This window comes from Rana temporaria, chromosome 5 (genome assembly GCF_905171775.1).
Source record: "Rana temporaria chromosome 5, aRanTem1.1, whole genome shotgun sequence".
Lineage (NCBI taxonomy): Eukaryota > Metazoa > Chordata > Amphibia > Anura > Ranidae > Rana > Rana temporaria.
Window position 1 is genome coordinate 305,266,610 of NC_053493.1, and position 20,788 is coordinate 305,287,397.

At 41.5% G+C, this 20,788-nt stretch overlaps 1 protein-coding gene across 3 annotated transcripts in view; it reads left to right on the top strand.

Annotated features, from left to right (window-relative positions):
• The window catches only part of TAF4B (TATA-box binding protein associated factor 4b), a 177,982-nt gene that overhangs the window by 116,420 nt on the left and 40,774 nt on the right, over nt 1-20,788 (top strand). For all 3 annotated transcript variants that reach the window (XR_005749491.1, XM_040354095.1, XM_040354096.1), the window contains exons 11-12: nt 6,544-6,674; nt 14,322-14,447. Coding sequence is in view for 2 of the 3 variants with exons in the window: in XM_040354095.1 (XP_040210029.1) it covers nt 6,544-6,674; nt 14,322-14,447 (257 nt within the window). In the remaining variant the exon portion in view is untranslated. The remainder of the gene's footprint in view (nt 1-6,543; nt 6,675-14,321; nt 14,448-20,788) is intronic.

Here is a 20,788-nt window from a genome sequence, read left to right on the forward strand (position 1 = left end):
TTTTTTTCAAAATTGTCGCTCTATTTTTGTTTATAGCGCAAAAAATAAAAGCCGCAGAGGTGATCAAATACCACCAAAAGAAAGCTCTATTTGTGGGGAAAAAAGGACGCCAATTTTGTTTGGGAGCCACGTCGCACGACCGCGCAATTGTCTGTTAAAGCGACGCAGTCCCGAACTGTAAAAACCCCTTGGGTCTTTAGGCAGCAATATGGTCCGGGGCTTAAGTGGTTAAGAGTGAATTTCCCTTCCTAGGGGTAGATTTCCTCTCACTTCCTGTTGTCTCCCTCCGTTAGTAAGTAGGAGTCCTTTTAAAGTCGGATGTTTGTAACTAGGGGACCGCCTGTACCCGGAAATTGACTGATGGAACAGTTAAAGGGCAAAAATGTATAAAGCTATTGCAGGACAATTTTATGGTCCAGTTTGAGGCCCCGACTAGGAATGACGCTCTGCTGGGCTTGGTAAGCTCAGACCATGCAGAGCGTCATTACCAATATTCATATAAAAGAATAACTGGGTAGCAGTGAACATAACATGATTTAATTTAATGTTGGCTGTAAGCAACAAACACATAAGGTAATATAAAAACATTTAACTTTGAGAGCAAATTTTCCAAGGATGAGGGCTGCTCTCCAAGACTGGGAGGGAATATTGGCATCAATGAACAGAAATGGGAATTCTTCAACAAAGCTGTACGTGAACTTCAAAGTATATTCCCATAGGCAATATGTTTAACCACTTAGGCCCCAGAAGATTTGGCCCCTTAATGACCAGACCATTTTTTGCAATACGGCACTGCATCGCGTTAACTGACAATTGCGTGGTCGTGCGACGTTGTACAAAATTGACCCACACACACAAATAGAGCTTTCTTTTGGTGGTATTTAATCACATCTGTGATTTTATTTTTTGCACTAATAAACAAAAAAAAGCAAAGTACAGTGTGGGCGTCAATTTTTTTTTTTTTATTAAATAAAAAAATAAAAAGATTTATTGCAATTTTTTTATCAGCCTTTTGGGGGGCATTTGTGAGATATCGGGGGTCTTAACAGACCTCTGACATCTCCCCTTTGAGACAGGGAAAGGGACTAAGGACACTTATTCCCCAGTCCCTTTCTCTGCAGCCTCAGCTGCGCTGAAAATGAATGGAGAGAAGACAGCGGCTTCTCTTCATTCATAAACTGAAACATTGTAAACACTGTTTACGATGTTTCAGTTATATGAATGGACAGAGTAGTATTGTGATTTTTAAATCGGTAAGCATTTTTTCCCTTGTAGAGTAGTGACAGTAGTTCGCGTTTGACTTGGGCACGAGGAAAGGGTCCAGTTTTTTTTTTGTGTTAAGAATAGCTCTCCTAGCAGCTAGTAGATAAATTGGTATCCAGTCCTTGTGTCAAGTGTTGTCGTTTGAGGACCATGTTAAGAGTTTGTCCCAGTAGTCGAAGATTTGAAGGCAAGGTCTTTGGGGAGTTGAAGCAGAGCAATTCCATATATAAAAAAATATGGCTTGATCCAAAAATAGCACATAGATGAGTTTTTGTTAGAAAAAAATATTTTAAGCAACAGACATCATGGATTCATGAAAGACAGTTGTCAAACAAACCTGATTTCTTTTTATGAGGTAAGAAAACCTTGGACAGAGGGGTGGCTGTGGACGTAGTATACTTGGATTTTGCAAAAGCGTTTGACATGGTTCCCCACACACAGCTAATGTGTAAGATGAAGTCTACAGGCTTGGAAAGATCAGTTTGTAAACATAGAAAACTGTCTAAAAAACTGAACTCAGAGTAGTGGTTAATAATTCTTACTCTGCATGGTCTAAAGTTTAGCATTGGGACCCTTACTTTTTAATAACTTTATAAATGATGTAGTGTCTGGGATTAAAAGTACCCGTTCGGTGTTTGCAGATGACACCAAGCTATGCAGTGGAAAAAACGTCCTTACAGGCTGTGTCCAACTTACAAACCGACCTCAATGCAATGTTTGTTTAAGTGGGCCACTGTGGCAAATGAGGTTTCATGTTGATAAATGTGAAGTTATGTAATTGGGGATAAGAATATGCATGCATCATACATACTATGGGGAGTACAAATTTGGTAATTCATAGTGGAGAAGGATCTGGGGGTTTTGGTAGATCATAAGCTTAATAGCATGCAATGCCAAGCTGCGGTTTCCAAAACGAGCAAAGTCCTTTTGTGTATTATGAGCGGTATGGACTCCAGAGAGGGAGAGCTATATAATTTTGCCCCTGTACAAATCATAAGTAAGACCTTATCTGGAATATGCAGGTCAGTTTTGGGGACCAGCTTTCAAAAAAGATCGGGAACTGGAGAAAGTGCAGAGAAGAGCAACCAAACTGATAAAAGGGATTGAGGAACCCGATGCGCGTGCCTGGTGGCCGCGATGGCCACCGGGCACCCGCGATTGCCCAGTAACTGAGCAGGACCGTGGATTGGTGTGTGTAAACACACCGATCCTCCCCATAGATATAGGCGCCCCCTCCCTGGTCCAGGCTTTCTCTCCGCTTCTTAGAGTCAGCTCCATGAAATACCTCGGGATTACGATCACCCGTTCACCTGAGGACTTCACCAAACTTAATGTAGAGCCCCTGATAGCAACCATGAAAGCCAAAACACAGATATGGGCCAAACTCCCCCTAGGTGTGATGGGCAGAGTGAATTTGGTCAAAATGGTGGTACTTCCCCAGTTCCTTTATGTCCTTTGGCACGCTCCTATCTTTTTACCCTCGGACTCTTTAAATCTATCAAAGCCATCCTTAACTCATTTGTTTGGGGTACAGCTCTGCATAAACTGTCTAGGCAGATGCTGAAATGCCCTACTACTTTAGGGGGTGCGACGCTACCCGACTTCAATCTCTATTATCTAGCAGCACAGCTTTCCCACTTTTTCTACCTGGACAAACACGACAAAGACTGTTACATGGCACTGGTCTGTTCCCCAGGGCTCACCCACCTGTTCCAAGTCCTCCTTAGGGATTTTGCGGGTGGCGAGGCGTTGGGCGACCGTCGGATTGCTATATGGCCATTGTAGGGTCTGGGATGTAGTGAGGCGTAGGCTGAAGGTGCCATCTACACATTTCCATACACCTTTGTGGAATAACCCTTGCTTACGTGAACTGATGACTGTACCGGACCACGCTATCTGGCTCAATCAGGGGGTAAGGTACTTGTCAGATGTATACCATGGTACCGTTCTGAAATCATTCCAACAACTTAAGGACGAGTTCGCTCTCCTTAACTCTATGCACTTTCGTTACCTCCAGCTCTGCCATGCTCTACAGAAGCAATTCCAGGATGCCCCCCCTAGCTTAGAACAATTGGATATTCTTCGTATTATAAAGCGTTGAGACTCCCGTAAACTTATTTCAGTATTTTATGACTCCCTTCTTCATCCTACTGTGGCGACTCTGGCTTATAGGGTGAAAGATAGGTGGTCTGGGGATGTGGGCGCACCGGAGGATGATGAGTGGGAAGATGCACTTGACGCCTGTAAAAAGGTGTCTACCAGGTTGTCCGACCGCCTCACGCAACTTTACATATTACACCGTTCATACCTGACCCCAATCTGGCTTGCCAAATACAAACCTAATTACAGTCCACTATGCCCCAGGTGCAACAGCCCCTACAGTACGTTCTTTCATCTGTTGTGGTCATGCCCAACAATACAAGACTACTGGACTCATGTTGGGTTCATTCATGATGAGATGGGGTCTCCACTGACATTATGCCCAAAACAATGCATACTGGGGATATTCCCAGATCCGGATTCGGATACATTTCATAAACTGTTCCTCCAGGAATCGCTCTTTATTGCCAGGTTACTCATAGCGAGAAAGTGGCTTCAGGTTGCGCCCCCATCACTTCAGGAATGGATTGTTGCAATTAATAAGGTTCTACCATATAAAAAGGAAATTTGTGTCCTCAGGGGTTGCCCAACAAAATATGGCAAGATCTGGGACGACTGGCTGGGTAATGCCGCTACTTGTAATGAAATACTTGACTGACACCCTCTATAACATGTTTTTATTTTTTCCCCCTCACATTAAGCTGGGCCTACAAGCTCATCAGATGTTAGACTATGCTCCCATAAGGTTTTGTTTTGTGTACTAACCTACTTAACCCCTGTATGTTAGTAATATGTATGGAACGCCAATACTTTTATATCTCATGTATGACCCAGTCATGTACGTTTGTATGTCATGTTACGAGTCTGCTACTGTATACTGCCTTTACTCTTCTCAATAAAGCACCACGTTGTTTGTAAAAAAAAAAAAACACACGATCCACGTCCTGTCAGGGAGAGGGGACCAATGGTGTGTCCCTTGTACATAGGGACAACCATCGGTCACTTCCCTCCCCCCACAGTAAGAATCACTCATTAGGGAATACATTAACCCCTTCCTTGCCCCCTAGTGTTAACCCCTTCCCTGACAGTCACATTTATACAGTAATGCATTTTTATAGCAGGGATCGCTGTATAAATCTGAATGGTCCCAAATGTGTCCACCGCAATATCGCAGTCACGATAAAAATCTCTGATCGCTGTTGCTAGTAAAAACAAAAATGCTATAAATCTATCCCATATTTTGTAGACCCAATAACTTTTGCGCAAACCAATCGATAAACGCTTATTGCGATTTTTTTTTTTTGTTACCAAAAATGTAGAAGAATACATATCGGCCTAAACTGAAAAAAAAATTTAACAAAATAAAAAAAAAATTATATTTATTATAGCAAAAAGTAAAAAATGTGTTTTTTTTGTTTTATAGCGCAATAAATGGTGCTCAAATACCACCAATAGAAATCTCTATTTGTGGGGGAAAAAAATGATAAAAAATTCATTTGGGTACAGTGTTGCATGACCACGCAATTGTCATTCAAAGTGTGACGGCGCTGAAAAATGGCTTGGGCAGGAAGGGGGTAAAAGTGCCCAAGTGGTTAATGTACATAACAGAACCGGATACTGACATTTTATAGGTAAAGTTGAATATAGGGGAATATCTGATTTTGTTCTGGGGGGGATTGGGAGTTTTTCCCCCTGCTGTAGCAAATTGGATCATGATTTGCTGGGGGTTTTCGCCTTCCTCTGAATCAACTGTGGGTGAAGAATTGTGTATTTGAGATTGTATGTATGGTGTGTTTTTTTTTTTTTTCTTTTAATTGGTTGAACTAGATTGACTTGTGTTTTTTTTTTGTTTTTTGTTTTTTTAAGCCAGTGGCGTGTGAAACGCACACACAAACTCCACACGGTGCCAAAAAAAGTGCACACTCAGAGAGAGTGACACAAAACGTGCAACGGGTGTTGCACTGTCCACTAGGAAGGACCTTACCCTGATCCCCCAGGGCATTAGGCTCCTGACGGGGACTGAGGTACTCACTTGGTCCATCTGGCCAAAACCAGACGAACCCCTTTCTCTGGAGGGTCTGCCGAAATAGACCCACCCAAGTACTTGGTGGGGCTCCCCCAAAGGGAGGCCCCATGAGAGAGGGCGAACCAAGCCAGAAGGCCATGTCCACCCCCTCCCAAGACATTCAGGGCAGGCCCGAGGACCTACACCCTACTAATCACACTGTGACAAAACGTGTAACACAACCAATAAAAAATCCATAAAAGTGACAAACACAAGTGGGGTGAAGGAAGGTGAGAGAAGTGAAAGTGGCCATTGTGCAATACAATGGCCGGCCCTTCGACAGGTGTGAAAAAAGTGTGTAGTAAAGTGACCAAGGTGCCATAGTCATTTCATTGTCAGTGGGCAAATTTACAAAATCAGGGGATTGAATACTTTTTTTTCCCTCACTGTATTAGTCTATTCCCTGCAATAAGCTGGGTTTGCTTTACCTACTGAAAGGCATTTTTTTTTTTTACTCTTGATGTTTGCATGTTGGATATTGCTTTGTTATGTTGAACAATCTCCATACAAATTAAATGTATATATATTTATTATGGGAACTACTCTATAGTAATCAATATACATGGTTTGAATATGTCATGATACAATAGGGCGAAAACATAGGCATGTAAAAATGCATGGTTTGAATTTTTTTGTTTCTGACATTTACTGCCAAGCCTGCTGTTACCTATTGAAAACCTATACATTGCCTAGTATGTGTATACAGTGTGTGTGTGTGTGTGTGTGTGTGTGTGTGTGCGTGTATTTTCTTTTTCAGCTTCTAAATAATGTATGTGATGCCTGTATAATAAAAATATATATATATTTTTTCCTTCTTTGACGTGATGACTTTGATTTTGCCTGCTTAATATTGGTGTCCTAACTCTGACCTTGCAAGCAGATATATTCTGAAGGCCAAGTGAAACATTGCCTATACTTTGCAGAGCTCCAGGCTAAGTTTTATTAATGCAGTGTCTAATATCTTTGAAGTTCTGAGTGTAGCAGGAAAATCATAATCTACAAGCCTCTATTCTTAATGGGTATGACTTCTAGAGGGAACAGAATACCTGCTGTGCTAATTATTTCAATTATCAGCTCCCACTAAAACATGTAATGGATTTTCTCTGCTTCCACAGGTAAGAGGCATGATATTAAGGAACTTAACTCTGATGTTCTGAACCTGGTCTCTCATGCCACACAAGAGCGGTTACGAGGGCTTATTGAAAAGCTGACCGTGGTGGCACATCACAGGTCCACAAGCTACAAGGTAACTTCAGCTAGTTTTGTGCATAAGAAGAATAAGACAATTTTTCATTTGTCTATGGGTGAAGTAGCACTATTTTAGGAGAGCATGCTAAGCAACTGACACAGAGAAAAAAAAATATACTTTGGATTTGCCACCATTAAAGGGGCTTCCTACTGTTTTGTTTTCCAACTGAATATAATGCCCCTATTGACTTGTTTGACCCTTTTGACTGGTGACCCATTCTGGTATGGTATAAATCATTGTGTGTATTTTTTTGTCTGTGAATGTTAGAAAGTCATGAGTAATACATTCTAAATTGGTCTTTAAGCTGTGCCGAGTGAGCAGTGGGTCCATTGTTGCTTTGGTGAATTTGGAAAAAACGTGGGTATACACTTGTATGTAAGCAGTAATATGCTGACCTAATTTGGGCATTTATATAGAAGTTTCCTCCGCCTACAGCTCCAGGGCCACCTGTTTAATGAAATATGCATTTTATTTTTGAAAATGTTGGCCTCCAGGTAGCCAAGCTTTAAGTGCAAAAGCAGGATTATTGGGGATTGTTTAGTGCTGTTAATTTGATTTGTGTACTTACTGCAAGCTCTTTTACTTGAAGTGGATTGAGGGACACAGCAAAAGTCATTCTTTGATGTTTGGGTTATATGCAGCGACCTACAGGACTTGGATGCTGGCAAATAGAAAAAAAAAAACATGCTCCCATTTAACTCTGTCCCTAACTGTCATGCTTCAGTTTTCTGAGTAAAGCAATACATATGGCCTAGAATCAGAGGGGCCCCTTAACGGACTTCAAGAAAGATTTTATGGTAAACAAATCTTTATTTTATTTTTTATTTCTTCATTGCTCATTGAGGGACAATGGGCATAGTACATTTTTTAGGCATTTGGGATGTCCAAAAGCAGTCCAACTGAGGGGTGGGCAAATTGGCTCATGCTAAATCCAACAATTAATAACATCATGCTAGAAAAATATCCAAATAAATCAATGCCCGAAGAAGGCTAGATGGAAACAAAAATGGAAGCGGGGGATATGAATTTTGCTACCAGCAAGGAAAGGCACCAAAAAGCTAGTGTTGCAGAGCAGGGCATTAAGAACAATTGAGGAGACTGCTATTTTGAAATAATGATGGACCTTAACAATATGGAGAACAACCAAGCTACTGCCATAATGGGGGGAAAAAACAGTTCAGTGATAAAAAAAAAAAAAAAAAAAAAGTTTGAATGTAAAGAATTATAAGTTATCTCAGAGCTATCTAGCACAGATGATATAGGGCAGGAAGCGCATTTTAGTAAAAGTGGATATGTAAAGATACTGCGGTTCGGAGAGAAATGGGGTGGGTTTGGGTATGGGGGTGGGTGGGGGGTTAGCGGACTTGGGCACGGACACTTTGATTTTATTTACCATGAAAATCTTTTGCACTTTTTGTATTTCGCCATCCTGAGGCCATATAAGATTAATATGTCTATAAATGTAAAGAACAAAGCCTAGGTTACCTAACCCACGACCTCGGGGGAGAAGAATGTTGGCTAAACAAGGTATGTCCCGACCAAAGGGAGAAAAACAAGGTGGGCCAAAAACAGAGCAGCAACAGATGTAACGAATGGTATATTTAATTCAAATCTGAAAATTGGCTACTAATATAAAGATCAATCGGCATATAACGGTATAATACTGTGGTCACTCAGCGGGTACCCAGTGAAAGGTGGTGGGTAGATGTTAAAAGGAGAGGAAGAACCCGCTGGACACCCATCTTGACGTCTCAGAACCAGCATGGAGCACACGGAGTTGTATCGAAAGTGACGTCGGTACATGGAGATAGCGTTTCAAAGCATCTGCTTCTTTGTCAGATCTAAATGGCTATTGATCTAAACAGTCTATATAGAGATTACCATGGAGCATGGACCAGAGGCAATATAACGTATTGTGAGAAAACATCTAAACAAATAACATGCATGTTTAACCACTTCAATACAGGGCATTTTCACCCCCTTCCTGCACAGACCCCTTGGCCTCCGTGATTCTGATTTATCATGGTTCTCCTCCTACCTATCTCTGCGTACTTTCAGTGTCTCTACTCCATCTCCTCCGCTTCTCTTCCTCTTTCTGTTGGGTTACCCCAAGGCTCCATCCTTGGACCACTCCTATTCTCTATACCTCTTCCCTGGACCAGTTGATAACCTCCCATGGCTTCCAGTACTACCTCTATGCCTATGACGCCCAGATCTATCTCTCCACTCCTCAGCACGATCTTCTCACGGATCTTAAACTTACTGAATGACATATCGGTATGGATGTCACACCACTTCCTCAAACTCAATCTTTCTAAAACTGAGCTTTTTATATTTCCTCCTTCACCCCCCCCCCCCCATGACATTACCATTAATATCAACATCACAGCCATTGGTCACTCCACACATGCCAGGGTGCTGGGTGTGATCCTTGACTCTGACCTCTCCAGCCCCTATATCCAATCACTGGCTAAATCCTGCTGCCTTAACCTCCGCAGCATCTTCAGAATTGGACCCTTCCTGGCTAATGACACCACAAAGCAACTTATTCACTCCTTTGATTATTTCCCGCCTTGCAACTCTCTTCTTAATAGCCTACCCTTAAGCAGGCTATCCCCCTTCAGTCTTTTATGAATTCTGCTGCTAGACTAATACAGCTCACTAACCGATCCTTAACTGCTGCTCCTCTCTGCCAATCCCTTCACAGGCTTCCCCAACCCCACAATGTAAAATTCAGAGGAGAATGGGCACAATGGTTTGAGATGATAAAAATGCAACAGTAACTCAAATAGCCACTCGTTACAACCAAAGTATACAGAATACCATCTCTGAATGCTACAGCAGCAGAAGACCACACCGGGGGCCACTCCTGTCAGCTAAAAACAGGAAACTGAGGCTACAGTTCACACTGGCTCACCAAAATTGGACAATAGAAGATTGGAAAAATATTGCCTGGTCTGATGAGTCTCTTTTCAGCTGCAACATTCAGATGGTAGGGTCAGAATTTGACATGAAAGCATGGATCTATCCTGTCTTGTATTAACAGTTCAGGCTGGTGGTTGTGGTGTAATGGTATGGGGTATATTTTATTAGCACACATGGGCCCCTTAGTACCGATTTGAGCATTATTTAAACGGAATAGAAGTAATAAACTTTCATATGAGGAAAGAAATTGTATTTGTGAACTTGCTAAATAAAGAAGGAAAAATATAAATGCAGTATGTTTTAACCACTTCCTTACTGGGCACGTATACCCCTTCCTGACCAGGTGAAATTTCAGCTTCTGGCACTGCGTCGCTTTAACTGACAATTGCGCGGTCGTGCGACTTGGCTCCCAAACAAAATTGACGTCCTTTTTTCCCCACAAATAGAGCTTTCTTTTGGTGGTATTTGATCACCTCTGCGTTTTTTTTTTTTTTTGCGCCATAAACAAAAAAAGCGACAATTTTGAAAAAAAGTCAATATTTTACTATAATAAATAGCCCATTTTTTAAAAAAAAAACATTTTTTTTTCTCAGTTTAGGCCGGTACGTATTCTTCTACATATTTTTGGTAAAAAAAAAAAAAAATCGCAATAAGCGACTGGTTTGCGCAAAAGTTATAGCGCTTACAAAATAGGGGACAGAATTATTATTAATTTTTTATTATTAATTTTTTTTACTAGTAATGGCGGCGATCTGCGATTTTTATTGGGACTGCGACGTTATGGCGGACACATCGGACACTTTTGACACATTTTTGGCGCCATTCACATTTATACTGCGATCAGTGCTATAAAAATGCACCGATTACTGTATAAATGTGACTGGCAGTGAAGGGGTTAACACTAGGTGGGCATGGAAGGGGTTAAATGTATTCCCTGGGTGTGTTCTAACTGTGGGGGGAGGGGGGTGACTGGGGGAGGTGACCGATGCTGTGTCCCTATGTATAAGGGACACAGATCGGTCTCTCTCCCTGACAGGACGTGGAGCTCTGTGTTTACACACAGAGCTCCACGTCTTGTCCCTGTAGCCGCCAGGCACGCGCATCGGTATCTTAGGAATGCGGCGGGCACGCGCGCGCCGCTCGCGAGCCCTCTAGTGGCCTGGAAGAGTGGAGGACGCATATATGCATCCTGTCAGAGATTTAGAACCACCCTGCGGCCGCACATATTCGTACGGCCGTCGGGAAGTGGTTAAGCACGGCTTTAAGTCTTGAATGGAAATGGCATGGACACTATGAAACTGCCAGCACTGTGCATAAGGCTATGACTAAGTGCTGGTAAAGTGTGAAAGCTGTTACTCCCTTGTCCACCTCCTTTTGTTTGAGGCCCAGGTTGCAGTTTTATTATATCTAAGAAAAAAAATATTTTCAGGATGTGTGGCTGCCCGGATCTTCTGCCAGCCCTGTGGAGCATAGCGACACAGACGTCAGTCAGTTACAGGTGGAGTGTTGTTTTGTTTCTTTTTCTTGAAGAAGGTATTGCACTTCCAATGAAGTGCAGCAGGAGCCCGTGAAATTGATCCATGTAGACATAAGTTAGTCCTGTAATTTTGTCATTTTCAAGAGAGAAATGGAGCCCAACCAATAAATTTGTGACGCAGTTGTTCCCTTGGTGCAACTTGACCGGCCATAACAAATAAATGTAATGAGAAAGTTGGGCATACCAACAGGCTGTGCCACAGCTCTCTGCAACATCTACATTGCATAAGCAACTGATAACTGACAAAGGCAGAGTCCAGTGTGAAACGGTTACATATCAAGATATGCTAACCACAAGCAGACTTGCAATGAGAGAAGCTACAGAGACTGGGTTGCCATGGCTCTAAAACTGGAAATTTTCTGAAAAGCATTGTACAATCCCAATTTTGATGAAATTGGAATGCTGTGTAAAATCTACATAAAAACAGAATGCAATTATTTGCTAATCTCATGTGTATTGTATGCACTATAGAAAATGAGAAACCTACCAAATGAGAAAATGGTAAAAAATAAAGTAACTTTTTGAAATGTGATGACAGTAACGCGTCTCAAAAAGTTGAGACAGGGCAACAAAAAGCTGGTAGTAAATTAAGTTGTATGAACATGAAAGAGCTGGAAGAATATTTTGCATATAATTAGGCTAATTGGCAACAGGTCAGTACCATGATTGGGTTTAAAAATGGCATCTTCACCAATCTGTAAAAAGCTGCATCTAAAAATTGTCAAACATTTTCACAATCATTTTTAACCAATAAAACCTGTGCTAAATTGCCCAAAGCTGTATAAAACATATGTGTTTTAAACAATCAATACTCCTAAGATACAGAGATCTGACTATAAATTATATAAACTCATATCTAAATAAAGTGCATTAATCACAACACAATATTGCTATCCAAATGTATGCTATAAAAAAAGTACTACAAAATGGTCCATTTAAAATGCTATTTCCAAAAAGGTCCTTTTATATAATAAAGTCAACATATTATATTACAAAGTGTTCAGTGCAATTTGTGCAACATAAGCATAAACCATTCTTTAATTCAGTGATATCTTCCATGCTTCAATCCACTACAGTCGGAAAACTCCTCAAATAACCATGACCTCTCACTTGGGTCTATATGCACTTTTGTCCCCCAAGGGGTTTGAGACATCTAGGATATCGCCTCTTCTTTCTCTCGGCATTACCAGGAATATCGTGAAATCAGAGGGAAGAAAAAACATTTTATTAATCCAATCAATTGCAACTTAAAAACGTCAATTAATGCACTCAAGTCGTCACCAATTTCAAAATTACCTTTTTTTTTTTTTTTTTGTAAAATGGTACATTTTCAAAGTTTATACATATGTTTTTTGTTTTCTATTAAGAATAAAATATGGCTTTATGAGATTTGCAAATCATTGCAATCTTTTTTATGTAGGTTTTGCACAGTGTCCCAATTTTTGGGGAATTGGGGTTGTAATATAAAGCCCACTATCCAAAGGTCACCTAATAGGTTCATATATGACTTGGAGGTTCACACTCAAAGATGTACAGAGACTGAACACTGTCAATGCTCTGGACTTGGGTACCCTCTTTTCAGGGGAAAAAAATTACACTCCACCTGTAACTGACCGATGTTTGTCTGCTGTACACTAGCACATGAAATAAAGTGTGTAAATGCCACAATGCAGGGCAAAGGCCACATACTGGAATAATATTCGTACACCCAGGGCTTGGTTACACAGGGAGAGAGCAGAGACTGGGTACACCAGAGGCTGTATCACTCATCCGAAACTGTAGCGCTCGTTTTCACTTACACAGTATACATAGGACTGAAAAGTGCCACAATGCAGATCTTTGTGCCTAAATGAGTTGCCAATATATCAACATAACTTTTAAAGACCTACACAGACATACATCAGAGGGCTTTGTTTTTTGGAAACAAACTTTGTTGAGTTTTATGCAAATGTATACAGTGTATTCATGCACTGCGAGTCATATCAAGGAGACATAACCCAATAAAGAAAAACAAATGTATGCATATTAAAAAACATAATACTGGTGATGATTGTTTTCCATTTACAGTATAAACCCAATGGTGTATATAATTCACACAGGCCAGACAAGGCCAGGTGCATGTAGAAACTGGACAATCTCTCTGACCAGTATCCTCAAATATGGGGGCAGTGCCAGAGAAGATGGCCAAAGGTGTCAACTGATATCAAGCATCTGGGGCACATAGAACTATGCGAAGGACAGAATTTGGCTAACTGGTGTGGAGTTAGGTGTGCCCTATGTGTTATGTATACTTTTGTGTAAGCCTATCCAACATTTTGTGGGAGACGAGTGCAGGTCTCCAGAACCTTGCCCCAGTCCTCGGCATCCAACTCCCTAGCTTCGTCGACCCATTTGGTCTTCGCTTTGTAGGCAAGTTTAATGGTAGCTGGAGTAATGAGCATGTTATAAAAAAATGTATGAGTTGACATGGCTCATTGTTACAGATTATATCGAGTGCATCCAGGGATGGTAGGTCGGGTTAGGAGCCCGTGAACTAGGTATATTGGGCATGGTGCACCTGGAGAAAACAAAAGAACATAGTTGGGGAGGTTAAATTCTGCCTTTTTAATTGATCAAATGTTTTGAGTGTTCCATTTATGAGAACGTGGGACAATAAGTAAACTCTCTATCAGAGGGCTTTGTTACGCCTAGCTGTACCATTGAACAAAAACTGGAGAGTATGGTGGCTGACACAGTACACACAGGTCTGGAAAGCATCACAATGTAGAGTCCAGTGTCCAAAGGGTCACATTCAAGGTTATAATCGTCCCATCGTTGGGTCTACTTAGAGTGAATCTTCAGAGACTAGGTCTTTCCAGAGAAATCCCAAGAATTTTTGTCAGCAGATGTAAGGATAAAGCGTCCAGCCTCCTAGGACACTAGCCAAAAACTAAAGGATGACCATCATACAGGGGCTGGCCTTCAAGGTATTTTTTTTCTTAAATGTATAGGAGTTATCTAAACAAAATATAAATGCCTTTTCAATATTGCCATAGTGCAATGTCTGCTATGTTCTACTGATTTGGCAATACAGCTACAATGAACTGGGTTTGACATCTTTGGTTGTTGGGTCTTTGGCCAGAATATAATGTAATTAGTGGCATGTATATAGATATGTTTTTTTTTTTTTTTTTATTCTTTAGCAAAATGACCGCTATGTACAGTCCAGCGAGGTACGGGCACAGCTTAAGTTTCTTGAGCAACTTGAGCACTTGGAGAAACAGCGCAAATGTGAAGAAGAAAGGGAGATGCTTCTCCGAGCAGCAAAGGTTAGCAGCATTTAACTGAAATATTTAATTGTTCTTCAAGGTGTATAAAGTGAAATTGGTACTGTTGAAAGAAAGAAGATATGTTTATCAAGCACAAATGTTCAGTAAAAAAATGTTAAGTTAATTTCAGTGCCCAAAATATACCACCCAATATTTTGGTAAAGTATAGAAGATGACTTGCCAACAAGTAAATAGATTTCCAGTATATGAAGCCGTAAAATTGTGCATGCCTGTGCAACTACAGCAAACTTTAGTACCCTAAATTGTCCATAAGCATTGTTATTACCTAAAAAAAAAAAATTTTTTAGAAGTTTTTTGTTTTGTTTTTTTATTTTATTGCTATCACACAGGGGTTCAATAGCCCTCCATGTAAAAGCATAGTGTAATGACAGATTATTTTTATTCAGACATTAGATCTCTGATGCCTCAACCGCCCTTCATACATTATCCGATTTTAGCTTCTTCCCCAGCCACAGCAGCCTGGGGGAGTAACGGCTAAACCTGGAAGTGGCATAATACACATCGGTTTTGTGTTCATTCACTGAAGGGGAGATCAGCAAACAGACATTCACTGGTCTCCCTCCACTCCACCTGCCATGTTGATCCCGAGTACGCAGGTGGGACAGCGGAGTCTGGGATACATGGCAGGGGCAGTCAGGCACAGGGGGGACAGTATCTTCTGCTGACTGTGTAAGCGATCGTGTGGCTTTACAGCCACTCGGGTAACTTCCACCTGAATGCCCATCGCCAACATAACAGTCAGAACTGTGTTTTTATAAATCAAGGCTAATGCCACGTACATACGATCATTTTTCGGCATGAAAAAACGTTGTTTTAAAAAAATGTCATTTAAAATGATCGTGTGTGGGCTTCACATAATTTTTCGGGTTCTGAAAAACTAATTTTTTTTTCCCCGAACATGCTGCATTTTTAAACGACGTTTTAAACTATGTCGTTTTCCGGGTTGTAAAAAATGATCGTGTGTGGGCTAAAACGACGTTAAAAGCCCACGAATGCTCAGAAGCAAGTTATGAGACGGGAGCGCTCATAAACTACCGTTCATAATGGAGTAAATGCATTCATCACGCTGTAACAGACAGAAAAGCGCAAATCGTCTTTTACTAACATGGAATCAGCTAAAGCAGCCCCAAGGGTGGCGTCATCCACATGGAACTTCCCCTTTATAGTGCCGTCGTACGTGTTGTACGTCACCGCGCTTTGTAGCATTTTTTAAAAACGATGATGTGTGGGCAACGTCGTTTTAATGATGAAGTTGTAAAAACTTCAGGTTTTTTTTCATGCCGAAAAAATATCGTGTGTACGCGGCATTAGACTGCGATTGTGCTGGTAGATAGGTGATTAAAGTTTGACTAAAGACAAAATGTTTTTGTTAATCCACCATGTCAAGTTTTTACCGCTGTCTATGCGGACTGTGGAAATCCACGATTTGTTTGTCCTGATGATCACTGAGACAAAAGTAATGGTAAAATACAAAAATTTTGTTCTCTTAAGAGTGGTCTAAAAAGGCATTTCCATCACTGTATGCAGAGTTCTATCAAACGTGATGGGCAAGAATTAGAGAGATCCCTCCAATAGTACACGGATGCAAAAGACAAAAAAAAGATGCCTTGAGTTTTGCCCATCATCCATTCTATGCAAAATGTAAAGAAAATGTTTTTTAGCTTTAGATGACCTGCTGCTGAACACACGCAGTAAAAGTTTAAGTCTAGTATAGCCTGGCTTCACAGTGCATTTTATAGGCTGGTATAAAAAAAAATGCTAATAAACAACCCATTAATTGCTATAATCTCCATCAGTAATTCCTGTCTTTTTATAGAACTACAACATATTACACAGTGCATTCAGGTTTTTTTTTAATTTCAGTAAATCATATACCCTTTTTGATGGTCTCTACTGTTTCAATATGGTAATTCCCCCCAGAAACCGCATGGGTGGGTAAAGCATTGACTCAACCAATTAGTCTACCACATGCTTTTAATGAGGAAATCAATTTATATACAGGACACTTGTAGTCTCTTGATGACAGGTTCATGAGCCCATGTTCAACAGAGTTCTTTACATATATGTTTGCCCTTTTATGGTAAGTGAATATCGTCTCTTAGGTTTATATATGTATAATTACCAGTCATTAATACAATACAAATCTATTATACATTAGTGTTGTACAGTATCACACAAAGGTGAGTACGCCCTCACATTTTCATAAATATTTTATTATATCGTCGTGTGACAACCCTGAAGAAATTACACTTTGCTACAAGTAGTGAGTGTACAGCTTGTATAACAGAGTGTAAATTTGCTGTCCCCTCAAATAACTCAACACACAGCCTTTAATATCTAAACCGCTGGCAACAGAAGTGAGTACACCCCTAAGTGAAAATGTCCAAATTGGGTCCAATTGGCCATTTTCCCTCCCAGTGTCGTGTGACTCCTTAGTGTTACAAGGTCTTAGGTGTGAATGGGGAGCAGGTGTCCTCTATATCTCTCTCTCTCTCTCTTTTTCTCTCTCTCTCTCTCTCTCTCTCTCTCTCTCTCATACAGGTCATTGGAAGTTCAACATGGCACCTCATGGCAAAGAACTCTGAGGATCTGAATAAAAGAATTGTTGCTCTACACAAAGATGGCCTAGGCTATAAGAAGATTGCCAAGACCCTAAAACGGAGCTGTGCACGATGGTCAAGACCATACAGCAGTTTTTTTTTTAAATCAGAAAGGTGTTTATTGATACATAAACAAGTTCAAACAGACAGTACATCTCTCCATTGCACAGACATATGTTAAGTCCTTTAAAACATGTACCATACACAAAAATAGACACGTCCCCCTCTTCACCCACCAGCATCAATCTTCCCCAATTAACAAATATACATGCCCTCCCACCCGACATCAATAATACAATAGACAGGCCCCAGTAATCCCACATTAGTAGTTGTCTACAAGCACCGCAGAATTCTGGTCATGACAAGCTCCCTGGGGCTCAAACCCGGCGTATCCAGCCACATCCCCCATATCCTCTCAAACCTTCCAGGACACCCTCTATGTTGATAGATATGTTTCTCCATCACTAATGCCTTTCCCACGTGGGAAATCCAAGAGGAATGGGTCGGTGGGGAGGCAGACTTCCACCCCATTAGTAACAGTTTTCTAGCCTGGAACAATGTCCTAGAGACAGCCACCCTGGTCGCTTCCTCGGGGACTGCATCTTCCAGCAGGCAGCAAACAGGATCGACCGGAACCTTTGTCTGAAAAGCAGAATTGATGGTCTCCACCACCCTACCCCAGTATCTGTGTAGTTTTGGACATCGCCACAGGAGATGTAGTAGGTCCCCCTTGTGCTGCTGGCATCGGCAGCACAACGGGTCCGCCCGCCTACCCATCCTGTGCAGCCTCACCGGTGTATAGTGTACCCTCAGTAATATGTAAAGTTGTGAAACCTTTTGTGCGACATTTAGGGAGCACGTAGTTAGGGATTCAAGGGCTTCCTCCCACTGGTCACCCGTAACCTGGCCGAGATCCCTCTGCCAGGCAGACGGGGCCCCGCACGGGTATGCGTCCAGGTGTTTGGACAGCATCTGATAGCACTGAGAAATAATTCCTTTGGTCTCAGAGGTTGATCTCAGCAAGTGGAATACCGGAGCAGGTGACAACGTCCACTCCACAGCATTCTCCTGTGCCGCCACTGCGTGCCTAAGCTGAAGATATGAGAGCCACATAGATGCCGGAAGATCGAATCGAGCCTGCAGCTGAGAAAACGTCAGCAGCCTGCCATTATGGAATATCTGAGACAACATAGTTGACCATACAGCAGTTTACCAGGACATGTTCCACTCAGAACAGGCCTCGCCATGGTCGACCAAAGAAGTTGAGTGCACGTGCTCAGCGTCCTATTCAGAGGTTGTGTTTGGGGAAATAGACGTATGAGTGCTGCTAGCATTGCTGCAGAGGTTGAAGGGGTGGGGGGGTCAGTGCTCAGACCATACGCCACTTATCAAACTGGTCTGCATAGTTGTCGTCCCAGAAGAAGCTGCTTTTAAAGATGATGCACAAGAGAGCCCAAAAAACTTGTTTGCCGAAGACAAGTAGACTAAGGACATGGATTACTGGAACCATGTCCTGTGGTCTGATGAGACCAAGATAAGCTTATTTTGTTCCAATGGTGTCAAGTGTGTGTGTGGTGGCAACCAGGTGCAGGAGTACAAAGACAAGTGTGTCTTGCCTACAGTCAAGCATGGTGGTGGGAGTGTCATAGTCTGGGGCTGCATAAGTGCTGCCAGCACTGGGGAGCTACAGTTCATTGAGGGAACCATGAATGTCATGGGGGAGTAGAACAGGACTCCAGTGGTAACTTGTGAAGCTCTGGTGAACTCCATGCCCAAGAGGGTTAAGGCAGTGCTGGAAAATAATGGTGGGCACACAAAATATTGACACTTGGACCCTTTCCGTTAGGGGTGTACTCACTTTTGTTGCCAGCGGTTTAGGCATTAATGACTGTGAGATATTTTGAGGGGACAGCAAATTTACACTATTATACAAGATGTACAGGTGTACATTGTAGCAAAGTGTAATTTCTTCAGTGTTGTCACATAGATACGATTAAAAAAAAATACAAAATTGTGAGGGGGGAGTATTAACTTTTGTGAGATGCTGTAAATGAGATATTCTATGTTTTAGGCTTATAACATACATGGTAGAATGGGGGCTCTACATTTGAATGTTTTGGCTTTGCATGGATTTTGAATTTATGGTAATAACTGGATGGTAGAATGGTATCTTCATAAATGCTAGCTGTTCATAATACGTCATTAACCCTCCACATTTTTTTCTTATTACAATGAAGACCTTCTCTAATGATAAATCAATCACTGTTTAGAACATATTCACCAGGAAGATTCACCTGCAGTGAAGTCCCCTTTGTGCATTAGATAGAACAGTGTACCTACTGCAGTGCTTTGGAGGAATGTAATAATTATGGAAGTTCCATTGCATTTATGTAATCATTAAGTCTGTGATCTTGTGTTCCTTGTTTTCACATAATCCTTTGCGTCTGTGTCTCTGTTTTAAGATTTTTCTGAAGGTAAATTGGATATCTGGTGCTCCAGGAGGCAATGCCCTAAGTTTGTAATAATGTACATTTGATTAGTCTTTAGGTAAAAACAAAGTTGAACCACGATAAGGGGGTGATTTAAAGAGGCAACCATTCTCAGAGTCTGTCCAGCAACTCTGCAAACCTATAAAAGAAACGGGGGGGCGCCTCTCTAAGTGTAGTATTAAAACCGTATCATTTATTGCACTTGATTAAAAACACTTGCAAGATATAAGTGAGAGTCATGCTCATCATAAGTAAGTAGTCCTGGCAGTTCTACTGCGTCCCACAGGTTCCTCGCACGATCTGGGTAGCTGGGAAATGATGTCACACCAGAATTTTTCCCAGCCACCCGGATACCACTTTAATACTACACTTGGAGGTGCCTCCCCCTGTTCCTTTATGTATTTCTTTCATGACCAGTTTACTTTGGTTACACTTGAGAATTCAGTAAAATCCTAATGTGGTACCTCTTTAAAATTGGCCTGCCCATCAGGTCCGCCTGTCTTTTTTTATTTTTTTATTTGTTTTCAGGTCGTACCATCCATATCTCTCTATGGAGCGGCCGACGTGTTCGCTGACACCCGGCAGCATCTGATCCTGTCTTTCAAAAACAGTGTATCGGATAACAGTCAGGCGATCCGTTTCCATCTGACGGCCCCATAGAGAACAGCCAACAACCCCTTGCAATCAGTGATGCCAACAGTTGGCAGAGCTTGATGGGAAAGCTAAAACGGTAGTTCCCCATTGGGTCCGCTCTCTCCTTGTGATTGACCGAAGGCAGTGGTTGGCTTCTATAGCCAATAGCAGGCTGTCTTATTGGCTAAGGATCCACTCTCTGCTGTGAAATCCCCATCATGCTCTGCCAACCCAGCTTTAAAACTCCTCTGTTGCTGCATTGTCTGTGTGACAGGTGTAGTGGCAGGAGGAAACGTAGTTGCACTGAAGTAGAGTGTCTGTTATCTGTGCGTCTCCACACGTGTTGTGTACCCCAGATTTATGTACCTGTTTACAGGTGTCGTGTGAGAGCAAGTCAAATTTCTAAAATGTGTGACACTCTTTGTGAATTCCTTCAATTGTGTGTTTTATTTCTCTATATATAGCTTTATGTATTATGTTGCTTTGATGTTACAAATAACGGCCTAGAATTCAACTGCAACACTTTCATATATGCAGTCTATACAAAATTAAATTATCAAAATTAACAGAAAAAAACTCACTTTGAGAAGGTCATGCC